The following is a 26,038-nucleotide window of genomic DNA, read 5'->3' on the forward strand; positions in this document are numbered from 1 at the left end:
TCTTAAACTTATTACTGGTCGTATCGCGGTATACGCGTTGACCATGAGCGATAGACACCGAGAATATCGTTCGCGCGTCTTTTTCGTTGCTGATAAGTCCTACTTGAAGAAATTTGACAATCGCGAAACTGTTAACTCTTTGACATTGCGATAAAACAAAAAATTCAGAAAATAATTATTTCTTTAGCGTTAGAACTTGTTGCATTTCTCGTAACAGATACAAAAACTACGTATGTACTTTCTATTTATACAAATCGTTAGCGAGATGCGAATACTTACCAATTTAAGAAACAAGCTGAAGAAACAATTTGACTGACAGTAGTTCTATTACTTTCTTGACGAAGTAAGTCGAGAATCCAATGTGAAATTCAGAATTCCCCTGTTAAATTCTCAAAATATCGTTTTTGCGTGCTAATCTTCGGTGTAAATTCGATGGTTCATAGGAAAGGAAGAAGAAACCAAAGGAAATGAAAACTTGAGAAATCTCTCGTATCGCATCCTTCTTCCCTGCAATTAATAAAATCTTCGTATCATTATTTAATTTGTCCTTTATTTGATTTACACGTGCGTCGTTAAGAAATATATGATTTCAAATACTATATAATATTATAATGGCTGACATAATCGTCGATTTTCAAAGACTTCTTGTTTGACGCACGAAATCGTTTGTCGATTCTTCTCGCACTCCTTCGTATAGTATGTAGATACGCAAAAGACACAACAGACAACTGTCGTCAACTTTACGTTTTTAATCGTCATTGAACGAGGACAAAGGAAATTTGTCGAGCACGAAATATACAACATTTCTCGATAATCGCCTTTCTTTTATCAATTACGAATATTCGTTCGATAGTTGAACGAACATCAGAAAATTCGTGAAGATTCATGATATATTAGATCATGTTTAAATTATACTTATTTTCCTGATAGTTTTAAATGTTCCCAACTTTGCTTCCATTCCCATGTTTTCTTTTCTTCTTCTTTTTTTTTTTTAACATCAATAGACAGTTGATTTTAAAATATTCAATTTTTAAACACCTGCTTGGACGACCAAGGACTGTACTAGCTGGCGCTTGTTAAAGATTAAGAAAACATTCGTTCAACTATGGAATTTCATATGACAAAAAGTATACACATAAAGAAATATTTGCTCGAACGTTCGTAACAATATTTTGAATTGCACTCGTTTGCTCGACATACTGTTTCTATCCTATGTATAACTATATAGCATGTAGTTTGTTTAGAAAATTAAATTTCTTAAGCTTAACGCTAGAGCTTAACTTCCTGCCTGCAGAAATTACAGCAATGTGCCGTTTATAATCGCCATGGCTCATCGAGATCGGTGAGAATCGCTTCTTCAACACGAACAGAACGGAGAAGAAAAGTTCCAACTGAATAAACTGTTTCCTCGCTTATGTCTCCTTTCACTTTTTAAAAATTTCTGCTCGTTGCTTGTAGGAACAATACACTGTGTCAATTGGATGGTAATATGAATGCGTCTTTATATTCTGCAGGTATATACAAGCATATTAAACGTGTTATGTATGCAACGTGTAACATCATTGATATTTACTCGAATCGTACGATTCGAACTGATAATACTGATTTCAAGTATAAAAGTGAAAAATCACTTATCACGTAGAAATGCGCGCTTTCGTTTATGTCGATCAAGTTGGTCGGTCAGTTGGTTCGATGGATTAAATCGTCCCCAGTGATCACGATGAACCACAGTGAATTAATTTCTTAATGAAAAACACATTGGCGCGTCGTGACGCATTTCGAATAGTCGTATAAGGAAATTTAACGATTCGTATAATGGTCCTAGTGCCTTTCTAATCCAGCTTCAGAGCTGGCTTAATCGATTTTTTCAAACAAAAGGATCGATACATTGAACGCGCATAAGCCGACCTTCGATCGATGTTTGATTTATTCGAATTACGAAATCTCAAAAGTGACACGATCCTATTGAAATTACACTCGTTCGACGCTTACTAAAAATGCATTTGAACTCGCGTATGCTCGACTCGTTGTGATTCCGACGTCTTCGAATAAATCAGCAGTGCGAATCAGCACATGGACGTTTAACATTTCATACCGGATAAAATCACGTGGTCGCAACGGAATTCGTTGTGCTCGTCGCTTCTATCTCTTCGACGTTTCTTTTATTCGTGAAAGGTTCGCGCTTCATGCATTTGCAACAGATCGCTAGCAAACCACGCATAACTTTTGCTTCTTCTCGTTCGCTTCACTCGCTACTCTCAACTTGTAAGCGAATAAAGATGAAAACGTCGAAGGAAGAGACAGTTGCTCCACGGACAGAAGCGAGAGAGGTTTCAACTTTTACAACGACTCGTTTTCGTGATATACCGGCGATGAGGTTGAACAACACAAGTTCCACATTGACACAGACAATCCAGAGAGACGATGCATTACCACACTTCGCATTTGTGAATCGGATTCATTCGCGATTCTTCGGGACAGTTGAATTCAGACGCGAACTCCGGCAGGTTCGAGAGTGACCCTATCACTCTGTATTTTGGTGGACAATGGGAATCTTTCTCGATTTGAAGAGCTATCGCCTCGGACATGACGGAGGAACACCAAACCTGGTAACAATAAATTATTTTTCAATTCATCCCAGCCGCGCTTCTTTCTTTAACTTAATCCCTTAATACGCATTTTTTTCGTTCGTTAATCGGCGAAGATGATTAAACTTGAAAATCACAGATGGAGATTTATCGAGCAATACTTTAGATAGTTAAAAACGAAAATATGCCGTCAAATCCAAAAATATAGTTGACAATATTTTGTAGAAGCCATGGATATAAGATAACCGTTAAGATAACGACAATTTACCTGGGCAAAATTCACGAAAAATAATTGTCGATGCGTCAAATTAAGACCGGGTAAAGGTAGTTGATCTTTGTAGCTTCTCGGCGTTGAAAGATACGCGTGATACGCTGCTTTGAGACCACCATTGTCCGCGATATTTTCTCCTAGAAGAAAACGATTGGGATATCGTTAAACCGCGAATTTTTACACATTTGTAAGAAATTTAAAAACGCAAAAATGCATAATCTTTTAACTATATTCTACTTGTTCAGTTGTATCTGTAAAAATATGAATTTTCACATATATACATATATCCGTAGTCCAATAACTGTAACTGACCCAAAGTTTGCCGTCCGTTTACGTGTCGACCATGTATCTCAAAATTGCTGTACTGTTCCACGAAACACTCTGTTCTATTTTTGAATCTCTCTATCGTAGCGTTGTTCCACCATTGATGCAAGTTTCCGTGCAAGTCGTATTCTCTTCCTAGTTTGAAATGATCAATAGTCGATCGCATCGAATCAAATAAAATCAAAATGAAAATACAACGAAAATACAACGTTTATACGAACAAATTGCCATGCTCAATTTCAGCTATACAAATTTACGGCTAGGCCTTTGCCATTCGAAAAGGTCGAGCGCAATCTCAATCGTACGAACGTGTATTGTCCGCCTTGTTCGGATAAATGGGGTTCTGCTTTACTCCCGTAGAAACATTTGAGAATACGTCATACCTTGATCGTCGAATGCGTGGGTCAGTTCGTGTCCCATAACTACTCCTATACCACCAAAATTCAAGCTATTAGGATTCTCCATGTCATAGAATGGACTTTGTAGGATACCAGCGGGAAAAACCATCTGATTTTTCGTAGGCCAGTAATAAGCATTCACCGTGGGAGGTGTCATTATCCAAGTAGTTTTATTCACAGGCCGATCGAGCTTCTCTAGATTTTTTCGCAAATTATACTTATTCACCCGTATATTATTTTGAAAGTATTCGTTTTGTTTAACTACTAAGTCCTTGTAACGTTCGTCGAGTTCATTTGGATGTAAAATAAAATCAGGAAAGCCGACCATATCGGTGATCGCGTTTGCTTTCTCCTCAGCTTTCCTTCTCGTTTCCGCGTCCATCCAATCGAGATTTTTCAGATTCTTGATAAAAGCTTTGCGCACTTGATCGATCATCTTCTCCGCCTGCAATCGATTAGATCGCCATTTAAAGTGGACATTGTATCAGCGCGTGCTCCTCAGAGCACGCATATCTATCATCATTGAAAGATACTGAGTGTAAATTAACCATGGGTTTGCTCTTTCCATGGAAAACTTCTCTAACGAACATCGCACCGATCGCAAAACCCATCGAGTTATGCGTATCACTGACGCAATAACGCCATTGCTCCTCGCGGCCCTCCGAACCGATCAAAGCTTTCCTCAGCCCCTTGTAAGCGTCGCGAAACGGTCTCGACAGGCAGGCGGTTAAAGATCTCACGGTTTGCCAAACCAGATAATTATTCAGTATCCTGTTTGGGAGAAAAGAGAAAGAGAAAGAGAAAAAGTAAAAAGAGAAGAAGGTCGAAGGGTAGAAGGTAGAGATGGATCGAAACCTAACTCGTAGATTTACGAAATACGAAACTTTTGTCAGTTCTCGAGACCGTCTGTTTTGCTAAAATCTGTAAATTCCTAAAAGACAAATTTTGCTTTGAGAAAATCAAATTATCGCGAAATCGTACTAATCGAAACGAGCCCCAAAGTGTAAACAGAAAGCCAATTGACTCATTATTAGATAAATAAGAATATTTATATAAATTATTGCCCGGATATCGGGAGTTTCAAATGACATAAATAGCATAAAGTTTCGAGTTGAAAGGTTCCGAAAATACTACGAAGTTTCGAGTTTCGAGGGTTTTCGAGGCTTCGAACGGTCCCATCCCTACCAAAAAGTAAAAAGAGAATGACAGGATACGTGATAACCAGCGTAGGCTTTCTAGAAAATACTTACACTTTCCCATCGTTCGTTTTGTTGTACTCTAATACCAGCTTAGACAATTTAACGAAATATTCTGGAGCAAAGTTCACGATCTTTGTCTGGCCGGTTACTTTTTTGTTAACGAGCTGCGTGGCATTTTGAAAATAGTCTACCCAGGACATCTAAAATTAATCGAACGGTTACAAAGATAATAAAGATACAGTAGGACCTCCGTCAAGAGACTTATATCTTCGTGATAACGTTTGCTTTTCTTTACTGCCTCATACCGTTTGTATAGAGACGTTCGGTTAATCGAGAATCTACTGAATTTATCGAAACTGCGAACATAATAATTTCACGACAAAACTGCGACAGAAGCACGAAAGGAACGTGGTGGAAACGCGATCCGAAATACTTACGAAAGACGCGTTATTTTGCAATTCATCCAAAGACATCAAATTGTAAAGCTTTTCTTTATCTCGGTGATCCTCCGGCGGTGTCATGATCCGCGCCAATTCCGTTTCAAACTTTATCACGTCGTTCATCTGTTTTCTGGTCGAATTCTTCTCTCCGCCAAGCAGCACGCCTATCTGCAAACGTGTACGAGTACCTGTACTCGATTCACCGGTTACAAGATTACAAGGTGCCGAAAAACAATGGAATCGAGATAAACGAAACGTAAATCAATGCCATTATACCTTCGTCATGTATTCCAAATACGCAGCCAACACTTTACTGTGTTCGGTGACATTCAGGTAATCGTCGGCGGTTGGCAGCGTCAAACCTCCTTGATCGATCTTGAAAGTGTAAATCGTTTCGTACAATAATTGTATTATACATATACATATGTATAGGTCATTATACACTATATTATCGTGTTATCGTAATATACTTTATGATATATTACATGCTAATATATTATACCGTTATGTAATTATATGCAGTTGTTTGGAAAATTTATAGCGTTTTTTACGTGATAAATTCTGCATATTGCACGTATATTTTGGCGAGATTTCAATAGAATTATTTCCAATTGGATTTTTGAAAGATCCATCCTGGTATCTTACTTGTATAATGTGCCTGCTACTATTTCGATCGTCTTCGTTTACCGCCCACGTAAATAAACCATCCATATTGTAAACATTTTGCAGAATATGCATGCTGTTTTGCAACGACCACTCGCTTAGATTAAATTTCCCAGAAATGTTCCAGCCACCGATAGAATCCAACAAGTCCAGCATTGGTTTCGCGCCAAGCGATTCGATCGTGTCGTTTGCGTCCATACACGAGAGGAAATAATATTTTGCTTTCTTCTCGGCCTTTGATTTCATTTCGGCGAACGGCTTTTCTACGTTAAAAGAGAAAAAAATGAAGGGTAGAAGAGGCAGAGCGAGTCAGAGTGGGAGTTTCAACAGATTTTTGTTTTATGATCGAGGCGCTTTCTGTAAAAAAGTAACGTGAAATTTGACCTCGACGTTTCGAAACACCCTGTGTGTGTGTGTGTGTGTGTGTGTGTGTATATATATATAGGTATACGTTTAACACAATCTATAGACCCTTTTTCCAAAAAGCTCCTTGATTACCAGAAACCTACGAAGGGTTCACTTTTTTTTACCAAGAACATTCTTTATAACCAGCTGATTGTCTTGCTCGAACTTATCGAACGTTCCCCACATGCTGTTTCCATCTGGTATGGGATTCTTCTTGATCCAACCACCGCACGCGTATTCGTAAAAATCGTTACATGGATCGACCGAATGGTCTATGCTATTTATAATGGAAGCAGCCACCGTGACACAGTGCTCGGTTAAACAGTGTGTACCATCTAAAACAAAATCAACCACTTTTCGAAAAATAATAATTCATCAACCAATAACACCTATTAACAGATTAACGATACACAAGTTACAGACCGTTCATTTTCTTTTACTGATTTCACGGTATTTACGATCTACGAGCGTGGGAGAACAAAGATGTAACACGATAAGGACAGCAATAACTGGAGATTCGTTTTTGTTAAAACCATACAAGAATATCGTCTAAAAATATAATCGTCATTACGAGATCGCTATGATAGGTGACCTAAGACTTTTATACAGTACCGATATCGATTCGTGTAGTGATGTTACGTTACGGTATATTATCCAACGACCTAACGTTTCAGAATCGTCGTTGCACAGCTTACCTTCCTCGTGCGAAGTGACACGAAGTATTTGCGCTTCTTCCCAGCCGTTTTTGCTGCTGATGATTATCGACAGCATCACGACCATGAACAAAAGGCCCACGCAAATGATAAAAAGACATCTTTCGAGCAAGCTCCTAGCTCTCCACAACGAGATTCCCTAAATACGAAAAATACATACGAATAGATATACAGACATGGCTACAGCGTGTCTCGAAAATGGTGCAAGTAAAATCGGGAAGCTCTGAAACGCGATTTTCTCAAAAACAAACATTACTATTTCGCTGTCTTTTATTTTCGTCTTGTTTCGAGCAACAGAATCTCTCTAACTTCGCTTGTACCACGTTAGAGCCACGGTGTGTCGTATGTAACAACGTGTAAATTATTCTCAAGCTCCTGCACTATTATTCGCAAACTTATCATTATAACGTTAGAATCGTAGCTCGTAACTCGCGTTACGCGCCTTAATCGCGAATATCTATCGATGGCTGACTTGAAATCTTGCAGCTACGTGTGTACGAGCACTTTATTTTCTCGATTAAATTGCTTCACTTTCGTGCAGAAACCAACCGAATTGTATCTGATGTGCGTGGCCGACGTGCTGATGCCTTCACTGTTCAAAGCTACGGAACCAATGCTACTGCTGTCCTCGTCCTCGAACTCGGCCTGCTTGTACATCATCATCTAAGACAAGACCCATAAATAAGTTGAAACATCGTCATCTAGAGACATAAATACATTTTATAGTTGCTAAATTTTCTTCTTATTCGTCATAGATAGGGACGTCAGTGTGCAGGGGCAAACGATACTTTTTTCTATAAGCGCTGACACGGAACGACTTTACCGAAGATAAAATAACGTCAAACCAGTCTTGTTATTACACAATAGCTATCGAATACCAGATAATGTAATTAATTACTCGCAAAGCTTTTTCAAAAAGTCTCGCAGTAAATCGAATCGAATCGAAACGAATGAAAACATCGCGTTACAAATTAGAAACGTGAATTGATCGAGAAAGTACGGATAAGTGCTTGGAACGACACAGAAGAGGCGGCAATGTGAAAATTCAGTGGTGAAATTGCCCGTAGCGATACATTTTTAGACTAAAACTAAAAATACATAACGCCGAGCGAGCCTTAAATCGAAACAAATACCTGGCTTTCGCATTGGAAATTAGACGAAAAATACGATTGTTGGTCAGAAATCGTGTATAGATTAAACATACTGAAATCATCGACTTTAATTTTATCTACGAATGGAATTGAATAGAATCAGTAACCACATATATTCGATACCCCGCGATATCCTCCAATTTAACAGCAATTTGTATAATATTCGCAATTACGCTACATTACGCACGCCGATATTCCAACAACGAGGAAAGCTTCCAATGTCACCATTTCAAAAACGAAAGTAAAAACAATATACGCACATCGGTGTACAAAATCTGGAGTGCGATATAAGATTTATTAAATTGAATTTTCATCGTGCGTTAAAACCGTCGTATAATTGTTCACAGGGTTTATATTTATTTTTCAATCTTACTAATTTTATTCTATAACAAACAAAATGTTATTGAAACTTTGCAATGTTTCGCATAACACGCTTAATACGCTCGTAAAATGTTTCTACGAGTATTCGATTATTTTTGTGTACATACTGTGAGCTTCCTACTTGCTTTGTTTATGGCAACGAAATTCAAATCGAGATCAAGCTGAGCATCGAATGAAATTACAACGCGAACAGTCGTCTTTCGTTACCTGACGTATAATTAATAGAAATGTACATGGGAAATTTGCACTAAACGTGTAAACATGCATAAAACATCGGAAATATTCGCTACGCTATTTACAAGACTCGAAACAAATTTCGGATTAAGTTTCATTTCTTCGATCGTGTTCATAAAAATGTGAATTTGCATAAATATCCGCAGTCTAATAATATTGGCTTAACAGGTTCCGACTGACCGAAAATCTGGTTTTCCTTAAACGAAAGCGAGATCAAACAATGGTTGACGGAAAAGAGAAGCAACGATGAGAGACACTTTGTGAGAGAAACACGACGAACGTTCGTGTTAAAACTGCAAGCTGGTTGCACGCGGCAACTGCACGCGTGCAAACATGAGGATCTGAAGAAGCGCGCGCACGCGTCTACAATCGAGTTGCTTGTTTCGTCTCTGACCTCCTAGCAGGAAATAGACACTTGTAGCCTCGTTAATACGATTAGAATGCTTTTCGTCTCGCATTGTGTTCCGCTATGTTCACGACACTCGCGTTTGAAGAAAAAGAGCTAGCCAGTCGTTTCCCTTTTAAAACAATTGTATGGCGAACACAGCTCGTCCGCAACCACCGTTCGACGTAACCACTTTCCAGCTTAAACATCGATATAAAAGTCTGACAATTGGACGGCTCGTAAAAATCTTTCTCTAATTTCTGTTCAACTTCATTCGTTTCAAATAAGGTATTAAAGCGAACATACAGATTGCTTTTTACGATATCGATTCCACCACATTCTGAGTATTATTATCTAAAAGGTTAACAAATTCAACAAGAATCGTATTTGTTACGAGAGTCTTGTACACACGATTACTCGGTCTCACTAGTTGTGCAACACGATAATTTTGATATTACCTTTTATACTGCGTATTTCTGCGCGTCGTACGATACTAATAGAACGTATCAGTGACATAGTATTATCAAGCGATAACGAGAGAAACATTATTCAGACTCGCGCGCGTACCATATACATACAGGCATACGATAATACGCAAGATAACATCGGTGATCGATTATGTTTACTGTGCACACGTTCGTCTTGCACGAAATTCAGGACTAGAATATGCGATTCATAATCCAAACAGATCCGCAGGTTCTATCTTTGCGTCTTCAACTGCAGCTATATAATGATATATAAGTACGACGTTAACATTCAGAAGGACGAAACAAGGTAAAACGTAAGGAGGAGCCGGTGGACCGTGTTTCCAGCATCGATGGAATCGATTCGATCCAAGTTCAGCCGTGTCATCCAACTCGGACCAACTTTCTCCCCATCTGTATTTTTAACGCGTACAATCACTCACCTTCACCGACATCTTGCCCGACACGATCGCGTAATCACCAATTCGCGCACTATCACTTACAAATTTATCGATTCACTCTGCCGAGGACGAATCCTAGCTCCGACGACGAGAGGGTTTCCGACAAGCAGGGAGAAGAGGGAAAGACAGTGCTATGGAGCGGAATAGAGGTGGAGAAACTCAGTAGAAGAAGACAAATGGATAGAAAATCAAGTAGAGGAGAGGTATTGCTCGAAACTATACCCTCGAAACTATAGTCCTCGAGATTATGACATTTTCCAGCGTTTTCCTCGGCCCAGCCGCTATATCGGCGTTCCTAACTTTCCGTCGCTCTCCCTTATGGGGATGCTTCGACGCACCTCAACCCCTCTACCTATCTTCTCTCAATATTGATTTCCTCCGAGCCTCAGTGCACCTGCCATCTTTTACCGTCGCGTCGCCTCGTGCCGGTAACTACGCCGTTTACCATCCTAATCTAATTATAGTAATCCTTTTCCAATTCCTCTCTATCTCTGCGAATTTGATAAAAAAAAAAAAAAAAAAAAAACGTATCGTTGTACTTTTCCAATCAATCGCATATCACGCGAACATACCGGTTCCTACGAAACCTACTCTTGTTTCCGTTTATTCTCCTTCTCTCTCTCTCTCTCTCCCCTCTCTCTCTCTATATATGTATATATTCACTAGAGATTGAATTAATTTGCCTCTTGCGCAATCGGTAACGCATTATCATGCAGGTAACAATAACTTTACACGTCTACAAACACAATTCAAGGGAACGATTTGGACGTGTAAACCATGGAAATTGGAAAACATAACTTGAGATGATGCTAATATTCGAAGTTAATATTCGATGTACGAAGGGCGAGAGATTCGATGGAAACACGTGATTCGAACAAAGATCCGTGTAATTGGTATGAACGAGCAGGCAACTGTAATATCTAAATTGCATTTAGCGGAAGAGAAAGAAAGGCAGAGATTCGATACTGAAAAATGAACAACTTATTACTACGACTTTGTAACACGTTCGAAACGATACTCCATTTTTGCTCGATTCTCGTTGGTTTGCACAAATGAAATTTGGAAATTCAATCGGTCGACTTTAAAAGCCTCTTACGTGAATAAATATTTTGTCTTTATTTCAGCAAAGACAACCCTTTTCGTGAGGTACAATATATCTTACAGTATATTAATACGAACATGATTGCACGTTACGGTGAAAGTGATCATTCGGACTAGTTATCGATCGTTAAAGCTATAACACGCAGGCTACGCACGCACGCAAAATATAGTGTTTCCTGAATCTATAGAAGACCCCCGTAATCCGGAACGATAGTAACTGGCCACGTTACTTTATACCTTATGCGTTATTTAATTAGCGTTTTATTTAATCGGACTGTTAAAATAGCTCGTCCATTTGGATCGATTACAAAAAATAATTATGCATGCATACGCACGCGTTTTGTGTATGTAATTTTTATTTAATTATATATAATTTTAATTAATAATACTAAATATATATATATAATATATATGATATATGATATATATCATATATATATATATATATATCATTATATTTCTCCTTTGTTACGAGATCGATCGACTTGCCCTACTCGACATTACCTTATCTAACGGACTCGTTATTGGCACGTACACTGTTTTCTTTGGACCGCTGTTACAATCGAAAACTTTTGGAATCAGAAACTTACAAACGCGATGGTACGTCAAGGCGACTACTGCTTTCAACTGCATTCGTCGTGTTGCGAAAATAACTGCAATTCCGACGCGCAGCTGTCGTCGGACAAACTTGCCTAAACCGTTCCATCTATCCGCGGCAAACGTGCTTTCTCGTTTCAAGATCGTGGGAAGGATACGATAATAAGTTCGTTTTTGTTGATTTTCTCGTTGTTTGCTGGCCAACAAGAAAAGTGTCTTGTGAAATGAAACGAACGTAAACGAAAGAGAAGAGAAGATACAAGCTTCTTGAAAACAAATGATAAATCCATGACGTTGTTCAATGATAGGAGACGAATAGTACGGTACTTTGATTTCGTTAATACTAAACACACCTGATTTACGTTATTAATAATTTTGTCAAGTGGTCGACAAGGTAACGGGAACACAAAGTCTGAGAAAGCGTACCAAATATAAAAATCGATTCTCTATAAAAATGTGATTTGTCAGGTTTATCATTTGTCCGACCTTGCCACTTTTCATACCGTCAGTGACATTGGTTCGCGCGATTCGTTCTACGTATAAATTGAGAAGAACAATAACCGATAAGTAAAAAGAAAGACATTTGCGAGATATCGTAATCCGTAAACTCGGATTCGAACGTGTAATTTTTCTATGAGATTTGACTTTTCACTGGATTTCTCGCGTTTCGTACCATCGCATACTCCGTCCTCGCATCCTTAGCTTAGTCTATATCCTCAAACATCTCCTTTTAGCCTGTCGGCCGTCATCGGCCAGCCATTTGCTTGCAAACAAACGCAGCAAACAGACGCAATCATACACGCACGCACGCACGCACACGTGTATGTACTATCGCTCAAAAATATCCGAACACTTTTGCGCAAGAATATAATTTAATTAAAAAATAGCAAGTTCAAACGCGATGTACGTCGTTTCTTGTTGCGTTAATGTTTACAAATATTTGGCATAAAATATAAAAGTTAAACGACTTTGGGTGGTTCTATCGTTAGAAGGCGTAATGTATACCGTTCGTACAAATTGACTAGAATATTCAGATACCTGTGAGCGGTAACGTACATCTCTCGTTCTTCCGATCCCATCTGACAAAGCAATAATAAGAGAAACTCTTTCGTAGCATATGCGTATCTTAAAATTAGTAACGTGTTACACGTAGATCGAGTTGCTGCATTTTGAAGGATATCGACGAAAAATCCTTAAACGTTCACGGAATTGTATTCGCGTGCACATGAAAGAAATACGCAACACGTAAATGGTGTTCGATCGAATCGGAAAGCAAGTTACGCGGCTCCTCCGTTCGAAAGAGGGAATAGAACCGATCTCGTCAAACACCATCTTGATTTGTAATATCTCTGTTGAAAATACGACATACGAAATAGTCTATAATAACGTTTAACCTAATAATTAGAATTAGAAACTGTTCGGTGGCATTGTAAAGTACGACGTTTCGTGCGAAGATTAGAAAAAGGTGTGCTAACGTGTTATTGGCATACCGATACGTTTACGTAGGACGATTAAGAACAGCGCCGAGCGACGCCCTTGTGCGTAATTGGAATTGGTTGAGCTCGTTCGTAAAAGGAAGGAAAAAGGATACAAATATAATCGAATATTTGTTAACCGATTAACGTTTACAGCTCGGAGCCATCGTTCGAGCGAACAGGACAGTATCTGGCAGTATCAGGTATCGTAAAAAACGAGATCCAATCGAGTCACGCGTTATTGCGTTGTACTAACGACTGTTAGTAGATAACAAATTATCCCGTAACCGATAAATAATCGAGACAAACTGAACAGTGTCAAATATGGTCCCGTGAGCCTCTTGTTCGAATACGAGAATCTGGCGCATAGCTATACACATATACGTATAAGGAGCGAAAAAGACAGGATAATAATAGTATATGGAATGTATATTGGAATATAGACAAACGATAGATTAAGCGTTGTTTGTCGTTCGATAAACGATCAACCTTAAATCCGAAACTCGACAAGTTTCGTATTTAAAAAGGAGAACATATAATACCGCGACGCTCTCTTCGTTTCGTTATATCGATTACAGGAAAACTTTATAAGATAAATCGTTAACACGATCGATTTCGGGCTAACACGATCGTACACAAATACGCGTGAATCAATAACGTGTAGAAGAATAAGCACTACATATACGCGTAGTACGATAGCAAAGTATTCCATAACTGCTCAGTCCAATGATTTCGATCTGTCTAATCTAAATTTACTTTCAAGATCAGAATTTGTACTAGTATTTACGAGACGAGAATGAGACTGTTCAAGTTTCTCGATATTTTCCATCGAGAAAGACGCGCCGTCGGAACCGAAACGCTCTAATATCACATTATTGGATGGATTTGATTGAAAAGAACTCGCACTAACGTCGGCTCTCTCTTCCAAAGAGCTTACGTTATGGGATACATCGACAGATGTAGCTGTAGCTGGCTCTGTGTTGATAAGTCCATCACAGGAATGGGGCAAAATTCTCGAGAAAGCCCTTTGAACGGAATATTCCTCGCATCTTTCTTTATCGGCGTACCTGCCGCTTGCCTTTAAAGAACCGCCGTACACTCGACGACTCTTTGCCGACTCGGAATCGAAATTTTCCAACCAATCCACGGATTTCGAATCATCCGACTGATTCTCTTCGATTTTAAGCGGAGAAGCCGAGCCCGCCGCCCCTCTTACCATCGATGTATTTTCTCGTTGTTCTCCCAGATTTTTCTCTATACTATCGTCCGTATCTCCGTTTACTTGGCTACCGCGTACTTTGGACGTTGAACGATCGTCCGACTGCCAAATACCTTGCTCTCTGCTACTACCAGCCGTACAATCGACATTTACCATCGCATACCTTTCGACGTTCGACACTTGGTAACTTTGATTCTCTGGATCCGACGTGTCTGACGATTTGTCCATTGGATACGGAACACAGTGTATGGAACTAGCTTGATACAGAGGGTTAAAGGTATCTCTAGAAACGAACGGTTGTTCCTGATAGGCGAAAGGAATGCATACATTTTGCCTCGTACTTCCGTCCGCGACGGCGCAATACGGTGGGAAATGCGCGAATGGAATACCTTCTCGGCCTTCGAGTTGCCGAGAACTCGTACCGCCACTCGAGTACTGCGTGTTTTGATCCAGACTGTTGTTCAATCTCGTAGAGAAATTGCAAGTATAAGAGAAGCATTGGGACACGTTCGAATTCGCTGGCGCAACGAACGAACTCGATCGCGCGCTCGTCGATTCCGGTGACGTCGCGTTTGATACCTTACCACGTGTTTGAGCTATCACAGTTTCGTAGCTTGGAGGTGGACCATATAATTGGTAGTACGGACAGTTCGCATCGTTCAACATAACGCTCATGTTCTGATAATGGCCCGATGTTGTCGCATTACCGGTGTAAGCGGGCATCGCTCCGTTTCTTTGAGGACCTAAGAACACAAATAAATTGATCAACATCGAATACGCCGCAATTATTTACCAGACAAATGTACACTCGCCTTTCCACATACGATGCAATAATACAGTGTTTCTCGCAGAATTGTACGTAATACGAGCCCTCTGCCCTTGACACGTTGAACCTCGAAGAGAACTTTGGGCTCGCGCGTTCGTAGTTCTAGTCGGAATAGCCGATGCAGCCGCTCTGTACCTTCCTTGTAACCAATATCGATACCACCAGCCACCACCGGAGCATACCAGGAACATAATTATTACCAATATCCTAACGAACGACAAAAAATCGTGAGAATATTGTAAAAATGTTGTATCTTCTTTAGAGGTGTCGATCAGAATGATCTGTGAAATTGTTTTGCGCACCAATAATACCATAAATGATGAAAATGTAGTCCTGGTGACACGCAACAACCAATACCGCAACAATATTCGGTTCTAGAACACCTAAAATGAATTTACATGTAATTACACGTTCCTTCTTCCCATCTTTCTCTTCCTCTCTGAACATTCTTTCCTTTCTTCCATCTTCTTCTTCTTCTTCTTCCTCTTTCTTTCCCCTTTCATTAGCTCTCTCATTTTTTTTTTTTAATTACGTTCATTAGTCGTCTTTCGTTTCATTATTTGAGAAAAAAAAAAAAAGAAAAGTTCCCCCTTTTGACTTACTAAAAGATAAACATAATTACGTGTATGAAACTCACTCATAGTATTTTGTTTCTCCAGGCATTTCAGAGGCACAATACTTTGCTTCTGCCTGAAACAAATATTACGTTTTAAATAGTGTACCAACTTACAACGTACATCCACAGATGTAAATTGTACAAATTAATCTTAAGACCAAAATAATCGCGATCATTGTGAAATATAGGAGCGAGGAGCAAATCTTGTTAAAATAGGAAGCAAACGATCGAACGTTACAATCCACTTCTCGCTGTACTTTCATTTCGAAAGGAATTTTCTCCAATTTAGAATACAGAGAATAACTTTTCGTTTGATATTTCTTGTTAAATGGCATCAAAAGCGAACATGCCGAAACGAAAAATATCCACTCACGTATATCAAACACTTCGACGTTCCGACGAATATCGCCAGCTTTCTCTTCGTATTTCGTACCATTTTCTCAATGAATATTTACACCTTCGTTCTCAATAAATAAAAACCGTACACTCTGACAAATTGTTTTGATATAATCACCATTTCGGTCCGACTATCATGTGCACACAACATTGCACACCACTTATTGATTTCAATTTCGGAACTTTACAATGACGTCATCGAAAACAGGGTTGCCAATATGAATAAACTAAACTACAGTACATAAATTAAACCAGAAACCAGATGCTACTCAAAAGGTATAACAGTTACCATTTCCTACCTACAATTGAACATTGTTCGACCACACAGCTCGTTCGTAGTTCGACCATAAATAGTAGAGGGCGTAACCATAGACTAGCCCGTCTATGGCTTCTGATTCATTACACGATTGGTATTTCAGAACACGTAACACAACATCATAACTGTTTACGTCTGTCGTTAGATTCTATATTATGTATAGGTTAGTTTCGGTATTTGTCAGTTTACGAGCAAGACACCGAAATTAAATAATCTCACGAAATTAAAATTGATCTAACTTAGTTATCTTTATCGAAATGGCTAATACTCTAGCTAATGTACCTGTGTCAAAAATTATAAAGAACAAAAGCAATTTCGAAGACGAACCCAAGAAAAAGAGTCGAGAAGATTGGCGAAAGGCTAAGGAATTAGAAGAAGCGAGAAAAGCTGGTACAGCACCAGCTGCGGTAGATGAAGAAGGCAAAGATATTAATCCACACATTCCACAATACATTAGTGCTACGCCATGGTATTTTGGCGCACAGGTATGCATTAACTTTTTTACGAAATTGATATCTCTTTTTTATAGTCGGTACACATAACGTTAAAACATATAATACTTACTTATATATAATATTTAAAGGGGCCTACTTTGAAACATCAAAGACCGCAGCCTGAAAAGCAAAAGCAGTATAGCGGTATAGACGAATGGTATAAGCGTGGTGTAGATTCGTCTAAAGTAGCAACAAAGTATCGTAAAGGAGCCTGTGAAAATTGTGGAGCAATAACTCATAAGAAAAAGGAATGTATGGAACGTCCACGTAAAATAGGTGCAAAATTCACAAATGCAAATATAGCGCCGGATGAGTTTACTCAACCAGAATTATCTACAGACTATGATGGCAAAAGAGACAGGTCGTTTATCTTGAACTTTACTCGATACATACTGAATACATACTGAAATACTTAGTAAATTTTAAACATAAATATTAATATAAAACAATATTTCGAACATGTTAATTTAATGTAGGTGGGCTGGTTACGATCCTTCACAGCATAGAGCTATTATCGAAGAATATCAAAAGATCGAGGAAGCAAAACGACAAATGCGTGCAGAAAAGTTAAACGCGGAAGAGAATGACGAACAGGATTCGGATAAAGATGAGGACAAATATGTTGACGAGGTTGATATGCCTGGAACAAAAGTAGATTCTAAACAACGTATTACCGTTAGAAATCTACGAATTAGAGAAGATACAGCAAAGTATCTAAGAAACTTGGATCCAAATTCGGCATATTACGATCCTAAAACGAGATCCATGCGTGACAATCCTTATACCGGCACCGACAGAGAGTATGCAGAAATTATTTTATACATTCCGTTATCTTCTGAATTACTCTTACTTTCAAAGATACTAAAATAGCTGTATTCTGCTTCAGGGTGGATTATAAAGGTGAAAATTTTGCGCGTTTCTCGGGAGATACACAACGACATTCAAATGCTCAATTGTTTGCATGGGAAGCGCATGAAAGAGGTGTTGACGTTCATTTACTCGCCGAACCCACTAAATTGGAATTACTTAAACAGGAATATGATAAAAAACGCGACGAATTGAAAGATAAAGCTCGTGAAAGTATAATTAATAAATATGGAGGTAAAGAACATCTCGATGCTCCTCCACCTTCTCTTTTACTAGCACAAACAGAACAATATGTCGAATATTCCAGATATGGAAAAGTACGTATATTCATATATTATTAGACTATGAAGGTTAATGAAATTATATTATTTTTCATAATTTGTATTTATTTACAGATCATCAAAGGACAAGACAGACAAATAATTCGCTCTAAGTACGAAGAAGATGTATATCCAAATAATCATACTTGCGTTTGGGGCTCTTATTGGCATGCTGGTAAATGGGGATACAAGTGCTGTCATTCGTTTATAAAAAATTCATACTGTACAGGAAATGCAGGTAAAAAGACAGCCGAAGCAGCCGTTATTGAAATCAAAAAAACCGTAAATGAGGAAGAAAAGTCTAATGAGGAAATAATAAATTCATCCGATGAAAAATCTGAAAGTAATGATACATCCTCGGATGAAGAAGAAAAGGTATTAAGACCGATAAAATCGAAATCATCCAAAAGGAAGGAGAAGAAACAAAAACAGAAAGAAAAACGAAAGAATAAAAAGAAAGCTGCTAGGTTACAAGAACAAGATAAATTAAAAGAAGCATTGCAGAAAGAGGAAGAAAGACAAAAGGAAGCGGAAAGGCTGCTACAAATGAACGAAAGAAAACGCCCTTACAATAGCATGTATGAAGTTAAAGAACCAACAATGGATGAGATCGAAGCATTTCAAATGAAGCGACAACGTGAAGACGATCCGATGGCGGAATTTCTTAATAAATAGCTTTCAGGATCTAATAAAACTCTTGTAAATTTTTTAGATGTACTAAAATTTATTATGTATAGATCCAAAATGAAAATTAGATATATATAAAAGTGTAATATAATATAAGGGATTAAAAAGCGAATATCGTATCTTGTATCAATTTAACGTATTTAATAAAACGTGAACAGAATTGCTATATCGCTTGTTACGAATCGAAGTTCATCAAGAATATAATAAATTATTATTCTATTAAATTATTTTTTTATTTTATTAGATTTATTTTATTAGATTAAACAGATTAGATTATTAAATTATTAGTTAATTTAGCAAATTTTATCTTCGCAAACGTATTACCGTGCTCAAACAGGGCAGCCATGCGAAAGCTAGTATGTATCAATGTATCATTCTCTAAAAAATTCTGACAATTCATAATCAAAATTGCTAAAAACAATCGCGATGTTATAATTCGCAACGCTAATTTTAACCGTAATCAATCTCTCGCAACACTAATCCAAATCATAAATTAATCTTTTGCAATACTAATACAAAAATCGTGATTTTCCCAATATAGTGGTGAGCCGACATGTACACCGACCAAAGAAAAAAAAAAAAGAAATACTACTACTACTACTACTACAAATACTACAAGCGAGCATAGTGACAAAATAGTAACGAGAATGACTTTCCATGCTTTGGATGATCCGAAATTCAGAGGATGGAAAGCCATTAATAGTTGCCCTCTTCTATGACAAATTTGCCGGGCCTCTTCGGCTCATAGCCTTTTCTTTCTTCGGGCGCAATGCCCGCTGAAACTTAAATCTAGCTCGGGTCTTTCTAATCGGAGAACAAAAAAATAACCCGCAAATGTAAACCAAAAATTCAAATCGCGCAAGTTAATTCAAGTGAACATGGATGACCAACGATCATAGTGATCGCTATCTGTTCGTATGTGCGTGCTCGAGCGATATATAAACGTTCGTTTCGAAATCTACTTCCTACTCGCGAAATTCGAAAAACCGATAGGCGAAGCCTAAGCTGAGTGGCATGCTCCACCTCTTGTTCCCAGCTTCGCCGTCGATTTTTCAAATCAAATTTCCTGAAACAGGTTGGACACGCGAAATCGCGCCTACCCGACCAGAGACTGTGCCAACCTGCCCGGCCCTACCTACTTATAATTAACACTCATCCCAGAAAGTATACTACCTATCCTACCTAGCCCTATATTTAAAAAATAGCAAAACAGACAACACACCAACACACTCACTCCACGGTTCTCACACATAACCCGGGCGCAAGAGCCTACACTAGAGAGACGTCCCGGGACGCCTCCGACACCCGAGTTTGCCATACAACTTTCACACCCTAAGGTACGTACCATTTTCCTGAAATCGACCGACGATGGCTAGCGACCATTGCGTACAAATATTCTCTATATTTCAACTTTAATTATCCAAATATATTTAAATCTCAATTTTAATTAAATAATCATAATCGTATATAATCATGTATATGTATATCATCTGAAGAAATAATTTTACTAGAAGAAATCGTCCAACTCTAATCAATTATTAATTTTTTTTGTAGTTTATACTGAGATTAATAATATTACTATTTATAATTCACTATACATATTTATCAACAATGAATATTTTCAATGGTAATTGGATTCATATTTCTGAACTTCATAAGTATTTCAAGATTATAATAAAAAGCAAAAACGACGCAATTCCACAGCCTAACCACATACACACACAGTGGAAAATACGTCGTGCACGATACGCTAACGCAATGTCAGTCGCTGGAAACATTGTTAGGCTTATAGACTAATCATCATGCCCATTGCCTTCTTCCCATCCAAGAAGCACCTGGGCACGTGAGTGAGACTCTGGCAATGAACATGGTAGGAGTTAAACCTGAAAATCCTATGCTAAAAATATGATTAGTCTATCTATTATATTTTGTATCGAACGGGCTAATTTGATTTTGCAGTCTAATTTCGTTTCAAATTTTAATAATTCTATACTTTATTTTACTTGGTTATTTCAATGAACCATTAAATTGTTAAACTGAAATGAAGGAAATTAACGAAGAATATACATACTTATCAAACATAAATTAAGATTCAATGAAAGTAATATTTATACCAATGAATAACAATGGACTCTAGATGAACTCTATTAATCGAAATATCCTCAGGCGATATCTTTATCAAAATACATCTTTGAAAACACAAAGGAACGTTCAAAACTTATTTTGATTCTGAAATCTGCCTGTCGCGAAGTGTCTTCTTGCACGTGAAATTTTATAATATGTATCTTAACGGGCGGACAAAGTTAGGCTTTAACATATACTTTCATATTCCATATTCCGAATTTTACTGGAATTATACTGTGTATGCTCAAATAATAAAACTGCTCCATATCGTTATAAAGTAAAAGATTAAAATAAATATGATTTATAATCTTTATCAGCATTATAATAACTTTAATCATAGTTGAATTTCCATATTAACAAAGTCTGAGGGTACCAAACTTCTCCATTAGAAAATATTTAAACGAAGCCATTTCCTTGTTTATTTCAATATTCATACGCATTCTTGTACGAACATTTGATCTTCATAAATAGTCACATTGAATATAATTTGATTTTGTAAATAATTTTAGTGAATATATTCTGTAATTTTTAATCGTATATAAGTATGCTAATTGTCAACATATGTTAATACATTATCATCAACATTTAAAAACGCGATGTGCAAGAAAACCTATCCTGAACTAATAAATAAAACACAGACAAGAAGATGTTACTACTCACGAGTATAATAAATACCCGCGGTCACTATGCTCGTCAAAGATTCTACGTGATACAACCAGTCAACTCGTGTCGATTCGGACCTTTCATCCTACGACATGATTGAGTGACCAGAGGAACAAAAATGCATGCGACTCACGATTAGATGCGAAGAACGTTGTCGTCAATATTGTCGTAACTCAAGGAAAGTAATTACCAAGCTGCCATCAAATTGGAATCACCGATTTCGATGGAAGAAGTGAAGACAGCAAGTAACCTGTAACAAACGATAGAATATTGTAATTTCTTCTTAATGACAGTATTAATTATTTTCAAAGTTTAAGACGATAAAAGACTGATTCGTATTAAGCAAAAAATTGTAATAATAATTAAATTCAAAAATAGAAAGTTTACACTTGTTAAGTTTTTGATCAAATACTATTTTCTAATTAATAATAATTAACGTAAGATATAAGGAATAGAATTAAATGAAGTAAATACAATGTTACGAAGAAAATATGTACTGCTCTTTTAAAACTGCAAATTAATTATTATACATTTATAAAAGATACAGAAATATCGTATCAAGGATATCAAAAACTATATTCCTTTGTTAATATTTTATCAGAGTTTTTGAACAAATTGTCAAATATTTATGAATATTTCATAATTAAAATGATTTGTAAAAATTGCCCGCCAAACTAAATGTCCGCCATTAGAGTTTTAAATATACCAGCATAAAATATGGTTGACTTGTCCGTTAAATAAAGCTGCGCAGCAAAAAAAGACACGATGTGCAGAACATGTTCAAACCAGCCTATGGTGGTGTTCTTTCTCGAATATAATAGAAACTATTTGAAAAAAGTGAAATGACAACCAAAAGTATTACCAAATTTCCATGAAAAGATCTCGAATTTATCATCGACCACGGGGGTGTCCTTTTGAATTTCGCGGCATCTTTTTGAATTTCGTAGCGTCCTTCTAATACCTCGAAAGTTATCTCGCGATCAAGCAATAATCTGCACAAAAGAAGACGAAAACATTAGAACAAATGTATAAAAAGAACAAATTATATAAAAATGAAACAATGATCAAGATTGAATTGCGTCTTAGAAAACTATGATACGAGTTACCGGCAAATGTAACAAACGAAAAGATGGTCGAAGAAAAGAAGATAATCAAATAATGGATTATAATGATTATATTAAGTAAAAACGTATGATAATTGAACGAATTTATCATTAGCATGAGTTTGAACAGTGAAAGAATCATTATAAAAATACTATGTATGTAGAGAAATAAATGGACACCTGTCACAGAGTGACACCGTACACGTCTAATCGCTCCAATTTTCGACACTAAACTGATTCCCCCGCGCCGTAGCAAATTTCGGTTAATGAGGAGTGGGAGGCCCTATAACAAGTCACTCATACTCGTTTACGAACAGGAATTGTCAAATTCTTGAAAAACCTGTGCTGAAGGATAAATAATAAATATATTTTCAGTAACGATCATATCAAATAAAGGAATAAATTGCAAATAAAGAAATGATACATTAAACCAAAATGCGAACAGAATTTACGGATCTGAAATGTGGATATCTGCAATTAGTAATTTAATATGCGTTTCATACTTTAATTTGATTAAATAAAACTGATTAATGAATATAAATTCTTTAAATGAGAGATTCTTTAATTTCTCTAAATTGCAAGAATATAACATAGTAATTCTATTGATGAGTTTCATTTAAAAATTATTATCGCACGTAATCGGTTCGTACAGAAAATCAAAATAACCGTGAGGCTGCAACGGATCAGACATATCAGACATATCATTCATAAACTTTATTTAAAAATTGCAAAATGAATTAACTTTACTAAATAAACTTTATTAAAATATCATAGAATGAATTAACACGTAACATAACATTTAATATATACATAATTTATTCTAGCATTAACTTACAAGTAAATTGTGCATAAAAGTTTAATAAATGATGTTTAATTTCAAGTAATAAGATATTCTTTTCTAATTTTCATAAATATGTTATTTTCAGATTGCAAGGTAGAAGTTGGTTTGTAATTCTTGGACAGTAAAAGTAGCTTCTTAGATTTGAAAAAAGCCATTATTTTACAAGCTTAATCTTATTATCTGCTGAAACAAATAAAATTTCACACCATTATGGATGTTTTTTTTTTCAAAAATATAAGATGTCTATTTCTAAACGACCTTATTCATATACAGCTACGCATTTATTACATTTATTAGTTACACATGAAAGAATTTTAACATAAACAAAATTCCATTTCTTAAAATTACAGTCAACTGCGAACATTGGGTTAAAAAAGGCATATGGAACATATATATATATAAAGAATGTTTATTAAAGCATAGTTTTTGTCTTTTCTATTTGTACAACACAGTCTTCCACTATTGATTCTTGATTCCTTGCAGCATTTGTTTCATTTTCTCGTTGGTTAGACATTAAAGTATAAGTAATTTTGAAATATTTCTTTAAGAAAGACGCATGAACTCGTCGAGAGGTACAATAACAGCAAATACAGCATAATGTGAGAACGACAACTGTTCCAAAAATGATAATCCTGTTAATATGATTTTTTATTATATTATATTATATTATATTATATTGTATTGTATAATATTGTATTATATTATAAGATCATCAAACATACGTTAAAAATAAAGAATTAAAGTCAGTTTCATCACAGCAAACATTGTCACCACAACAATATTGCTGTGATTTACATAAACCCCAAATGCAATAATGTGGTGAGCTCTGAAACAATATGTATAAAGTATATTTTAAAATGTTTATTTAATTGTATGTTCACGCATTAAAAAACTACACAACAATCATCACACAATTACAGTCTTTACTTGGTACTAGTTTCTAATAAAATATACAACAATAAATGTAAAAACTTGAAATTACCATCGAGGAAGTTAAAAAATGATTGAAGTAGTTCGAAATCCGCGTAGTCTACAATCTACAGAATGGACGAATCTGTCAAAACATGGACATAAACTATAAGATATTATATAGATGCATTATTTCGAATAATTTCGATAAAACGATTAAAGGCTGTCTTCAATTAATGACTCAATAGCGCAATATGACTTAATGATTTTTAACGCATGAACGAAAAGTGGAAAGATCCAACAAGCCGACGGAAAGAAACCAAAAAAGCACATGTACATTTAGAGAAGTAGGTATATTAGGTATATGTTCGTTTTCAAGTACATCTAGTATTCGTGATCATTCGAAATAATCTAACAGTTGTGTATACCCATTTCATAATATTCAAGATTAGTCTAGACGTTTTACACGTGATAATTATACGAAAATGGCTATGAGTCCGAGTACAAAGCAAAAAATTGCAATTGTTTTAGATGTCAGCAAAACTATATTTCATTGGGGATTTATTCCTGCTATATTATTTTTAGGTTAGTTCTTTTTCTCCATGTTTTCCACCTGATTGTTCATTTATTAATTTCAAATTGTATATATATGCAGTTATTTTATAATACGAATGAATGTGTATATCTTGCTAATAAATCTAACGTATGGCCGACGCGTAACTCATTGATTAATTTATCTTTTAGGATTTAGAAAAGGTGCTGACCCAGGCATGCCTCCATTATCAATTATAAAGTAAGTTTCTGCATAAATTTATCTTTGTGCAAAGTAATATTTGTTTCAAATTGATATTCTGAAATTGAACATGGATAATTTTTTATTTCAGCTTATTATGGCAATAAAAAATAGCTACTTTGACATTACTTTGTCTTATATTTCATGAAGATATTTCCACAGCTTGACCAACTATATTTCTTTATTTCCATTAAATTCAATGTAAATTTATTTCTATAATTATGATCAAAATTATTAACAGGAGAATGTCATCTTTATGTTGAGTTAAGCAAAATAAAAATTTTCTAGTAAAAGTTTGAATTACAATGTTTTACTTATTATAATAAAAAATAAAAAAGGTAAAAATATCAGAAATATCTATATATTGAGAGAAGTATCAAATATCTTTTGCTATTGGTTTTCATTATATCCATAGTTATATTGTTATCTATTATGAAAGTTTATTCTTATCAATGTACATATATGTAGAATATTTTTATATCTTTAAATGACTCAGTATTAAATTCAATGTTCTTTTGTACTTATTTCTTGCTAAACTATTACTTCTTACTATGCTTTGTTCACATAATAATGATTAAAAGCTTTTTAAGATAAGATTGTAGCATTTCTGAATT

At 36.3% G+C, this 26,038-nt stretch overlaps 4 protein-coding genes and 1 long non-coding RNA gene across 13 annotated transcripts; 2 read left to right on the forward strand and 3 right to left on the reverse strand.

Moving 5' to 3' along the window:
* Positions 1-530: 530 nt before the first annotated feature.
* On the reverse strand, positions 531-10,462 carry LOC126923107 (endothelin-converting enzyme homolog). 7 transcript variants are annotated; one of them, XM_050736218.1, is made up of 13 exons: positions 10,300-10,462; positions 7,551-7,664; positions 6,984-7,140; positions 6,414-6,641; positions 5,866-6,146; positions 5,497-5,595; positions 5,218-5,388; positions 4,832-4,980; positions 4,130-4,352; positions 3,567-4,026; positions 3,172-3,318; positions 2,857-2,996; positions 531-2,606 (listed from the first exon to the last, which is right to left on the reverse strand). In XM_050736218.1, the coding sequence occupies exons 2-13, from the start codon at positions 7,662-7,664 to the stop codon at positions 2,430-2,432; spliced, it is 2,346 nt and encodes a 781-aa protein (XP_050592175.1). In that variant the 5' UTR covers positions 10,300-10,462; the 3' UTR covers positions 531-2,429. The 7 variants fall into 7 exon arrangements, with proteins under 7 accessions (XP_050592175.1, XP_050592174.1, XP_050592179.1 ...); XM_050736217.1 differs by having other exon boundaries at positions 10,060-10,435; XM_050736222.1 differs by having other exon boundaries at positions 6,414-6,623; positions 10,060-10,434.
* Positions 10,463-11,169: 707 nt separating this feature from the next.
* LOC126923117 (uncharacterized) lies at positions 11,170-16,551 on the reverse strand. 3 transcript variants are annotated; one of them, XM_050736238.1, is made up of 5 exons: positions 16,285-16,551; positions 15,933-15,985; positions 15,607-15,678; positions 15,282-15,502; positions 11,170-15,212 (listed from the first exon to the last, which is right to left on the reverse strand). In XM_050736238.1, exons 1-5 carry the CDS (start codon positions 16,345-16,347, stop codon positions 13,969-13,971), a joined length of 1,653 nt encoding a protein of 550 aa, XP_050592195.1. In that variant the 5' UTR covers positions 16,348-16,551; the 3' UTR covers positions 11,170-13,968. The 3 variants fall into 3 exon arrangements, with proteins under 3 accessions (XP_050592195.1, XP_050592196.1, XP_050592194.1); XM_050736239.1 differs by having other exon boundaries at positions 15,598-15,678; positions 15,933-15,981; positions 16,285-16,534; XM_050736237.1 differs by having other exon boundaries at positions 15,598-15,678; positions 16,285-16,529.
* A 138-nt stretch (positions 16,552-16,689) lies between these two features.
* Positions 16,690-19,157, forward strand: LOC126923115 (pre-mRNA-splicing factor SLU7). Its single transcript, XM_050736235.1, has 5 exons — positions 16,690-17,108; positions 17,207-17,478; positions 17,594-17,917; positions 18,004-18,301; positions 18,380-19,157. Exons 1-5 carry the CDS (start codon positions 16,881-16,883, stop codon positions 18,977-18,979), a joined length of 1,722 nt encoding a protein of 573 aa, XP_050592192.1. The 5' UTR covers positions 16,690-16,880; the 3' UTR covers positions 18,980-19,157.
* Positions 19,158-19,265: 108 nt separating this feature from the next.
* On the reverse strand, positions 19,266-23,230 carry LOC126923164 (uncharacterized). Its single transcript, XR_007713064.1, has 3 exons — positions 23,062-23,230; positions 22,641-22,770; positions 19,266-22,028 (listed from the first exon to the last, which is right to left on the reverse strand). It is a non-coding gene; the product is annotated as an uncharacterized LOC126923164 (long non-coding RNA).
* A 1,767-nt stretch (positions 23,231-24,997) lies between these two features.
* Positions 24,998-25,724, forward strand: LOC126923160 (mitochondrial import receptor subunit TOM7 homolog). Its single transcript, XM_050736332.1, has 3 exons — positions 24,998-25,216; positions 25,376-25,424; positions 25,516-25,724. Exons 1-3 carry the CDS (start codon positions 25,117-25,119, stop codon positions 25,529-25,531), a joined length of 165 nt encoding a protein of 54 aa, XP_050592289.1. The 5' UTR covers positions 24,998-25,116; the 3' UTR covers positions 25,532-25,724.
* Positions 25,725-26,038: the final 314 nt, after the last annotated feature.

The sequence above is a fragment of the Bombus affinis genome, chromosome 13, assembly GCF_024516045.1.
Source record: "Bombus affinis isolate iyBomAffi1 chromosome 13, iyBomAffi1.2, whole genome shotgun sequence".
Classification (NCBI taxonomy): domain Eukaryota; kingdom Metazoa; phylum Arthropoda; class Insecta; order Hymenoptera; family Apidae; genus Bombus; species Bombus affinis.

What these genes read in the sequence shown, in the direction of transcription:
- LOC126923107 (XM_050736215.1), bottom strand. Translation starts at nt 9,491, where the DNA reads ATGTGGTGGAATCGATATCGTAAAAAGCAATCT. An exon ending in ATTTGGAATACATGACGAAG is followed by an intron (nt 5,389 to 5,496) that starts GTATAATGGCAT and finishes ACACGTTTGCAG; the next exon opens with ATAGGCGTGCTGCTTGGCGG. An exon ending in AAAACGAACGATGGGAAAGT is followed by an intron (nt 4,353 to 4,831) that starts GTAAGTATTTTC and finishes TCTCCCAAACAG; the next exon opens with GATACTGAATAATTATCTGG.
- LOC126923117 (XM_050736237.1), bottom strand. Translation starts at nt 16,347, where the DNA reads ATGGTACGAAATACGAAGAGAAAGCTGGCGATATTCGTCGGAACGTCG. An exon ending in CGTCGAAGTGTTTGATATAC is followed by an intron (nt 15,986 to 16,284) that starts GTGAGTGGATAT and finishes TATTTGTTTCAG; the next exon opens with GCAGAAGCAAAGTATTGTGC. An exon ending in ATTGCATCGTATGTGGAAAG is followed by an intron (nt 15,213 to 15,281) that starts GCGAGTGTACAT and finishes TTGTGTTCTTAG; the next exon opens with GTCCTCAAAGAAACGGAGCG.
- LOC126923115 (XM_050736235.1), top strand. Translation starts at nt 16,881, where the DNA reads ATGGCTAATACTCTAGCTAATGTACCTGTGTCAAAAATTATAAAGAAC. An exon ending in TATGATGGCAAAAGAGACAG is followed by an intron (nt 17,479 to 17,593) that starts GTCGTTTATCTT and finishes AATTTAATGTAG; the next exon opens with GTGGGCTGGTTACGATCCTT. An exon ending in TATACCGGCACCGACAGAGA is followed by an intron (nt 17,918 to 18,003) that starts GTATGCAGAAAT and finishes ATTCTGCTTCAG; the next exon opens with GGTGGATTATAAAGGTGAAA.
- LOC126923160 (XM_050736332.1), top strand. Translation starts at nt 25,117, where the DNA reads ATGGCTATGAGTCCGAGTACAAAGCAAAAAATTGCAATTGTTTTAGAT. An exon ending in TCCTGCTATATTATTTTTAG is followed by an intron (nt 25,217 to 25,375) that starts GTTAGTTCTTTT and finishes TTTATCTTTTAG; the next exon opens with GATTTAGAAAAGGTGCTGAC.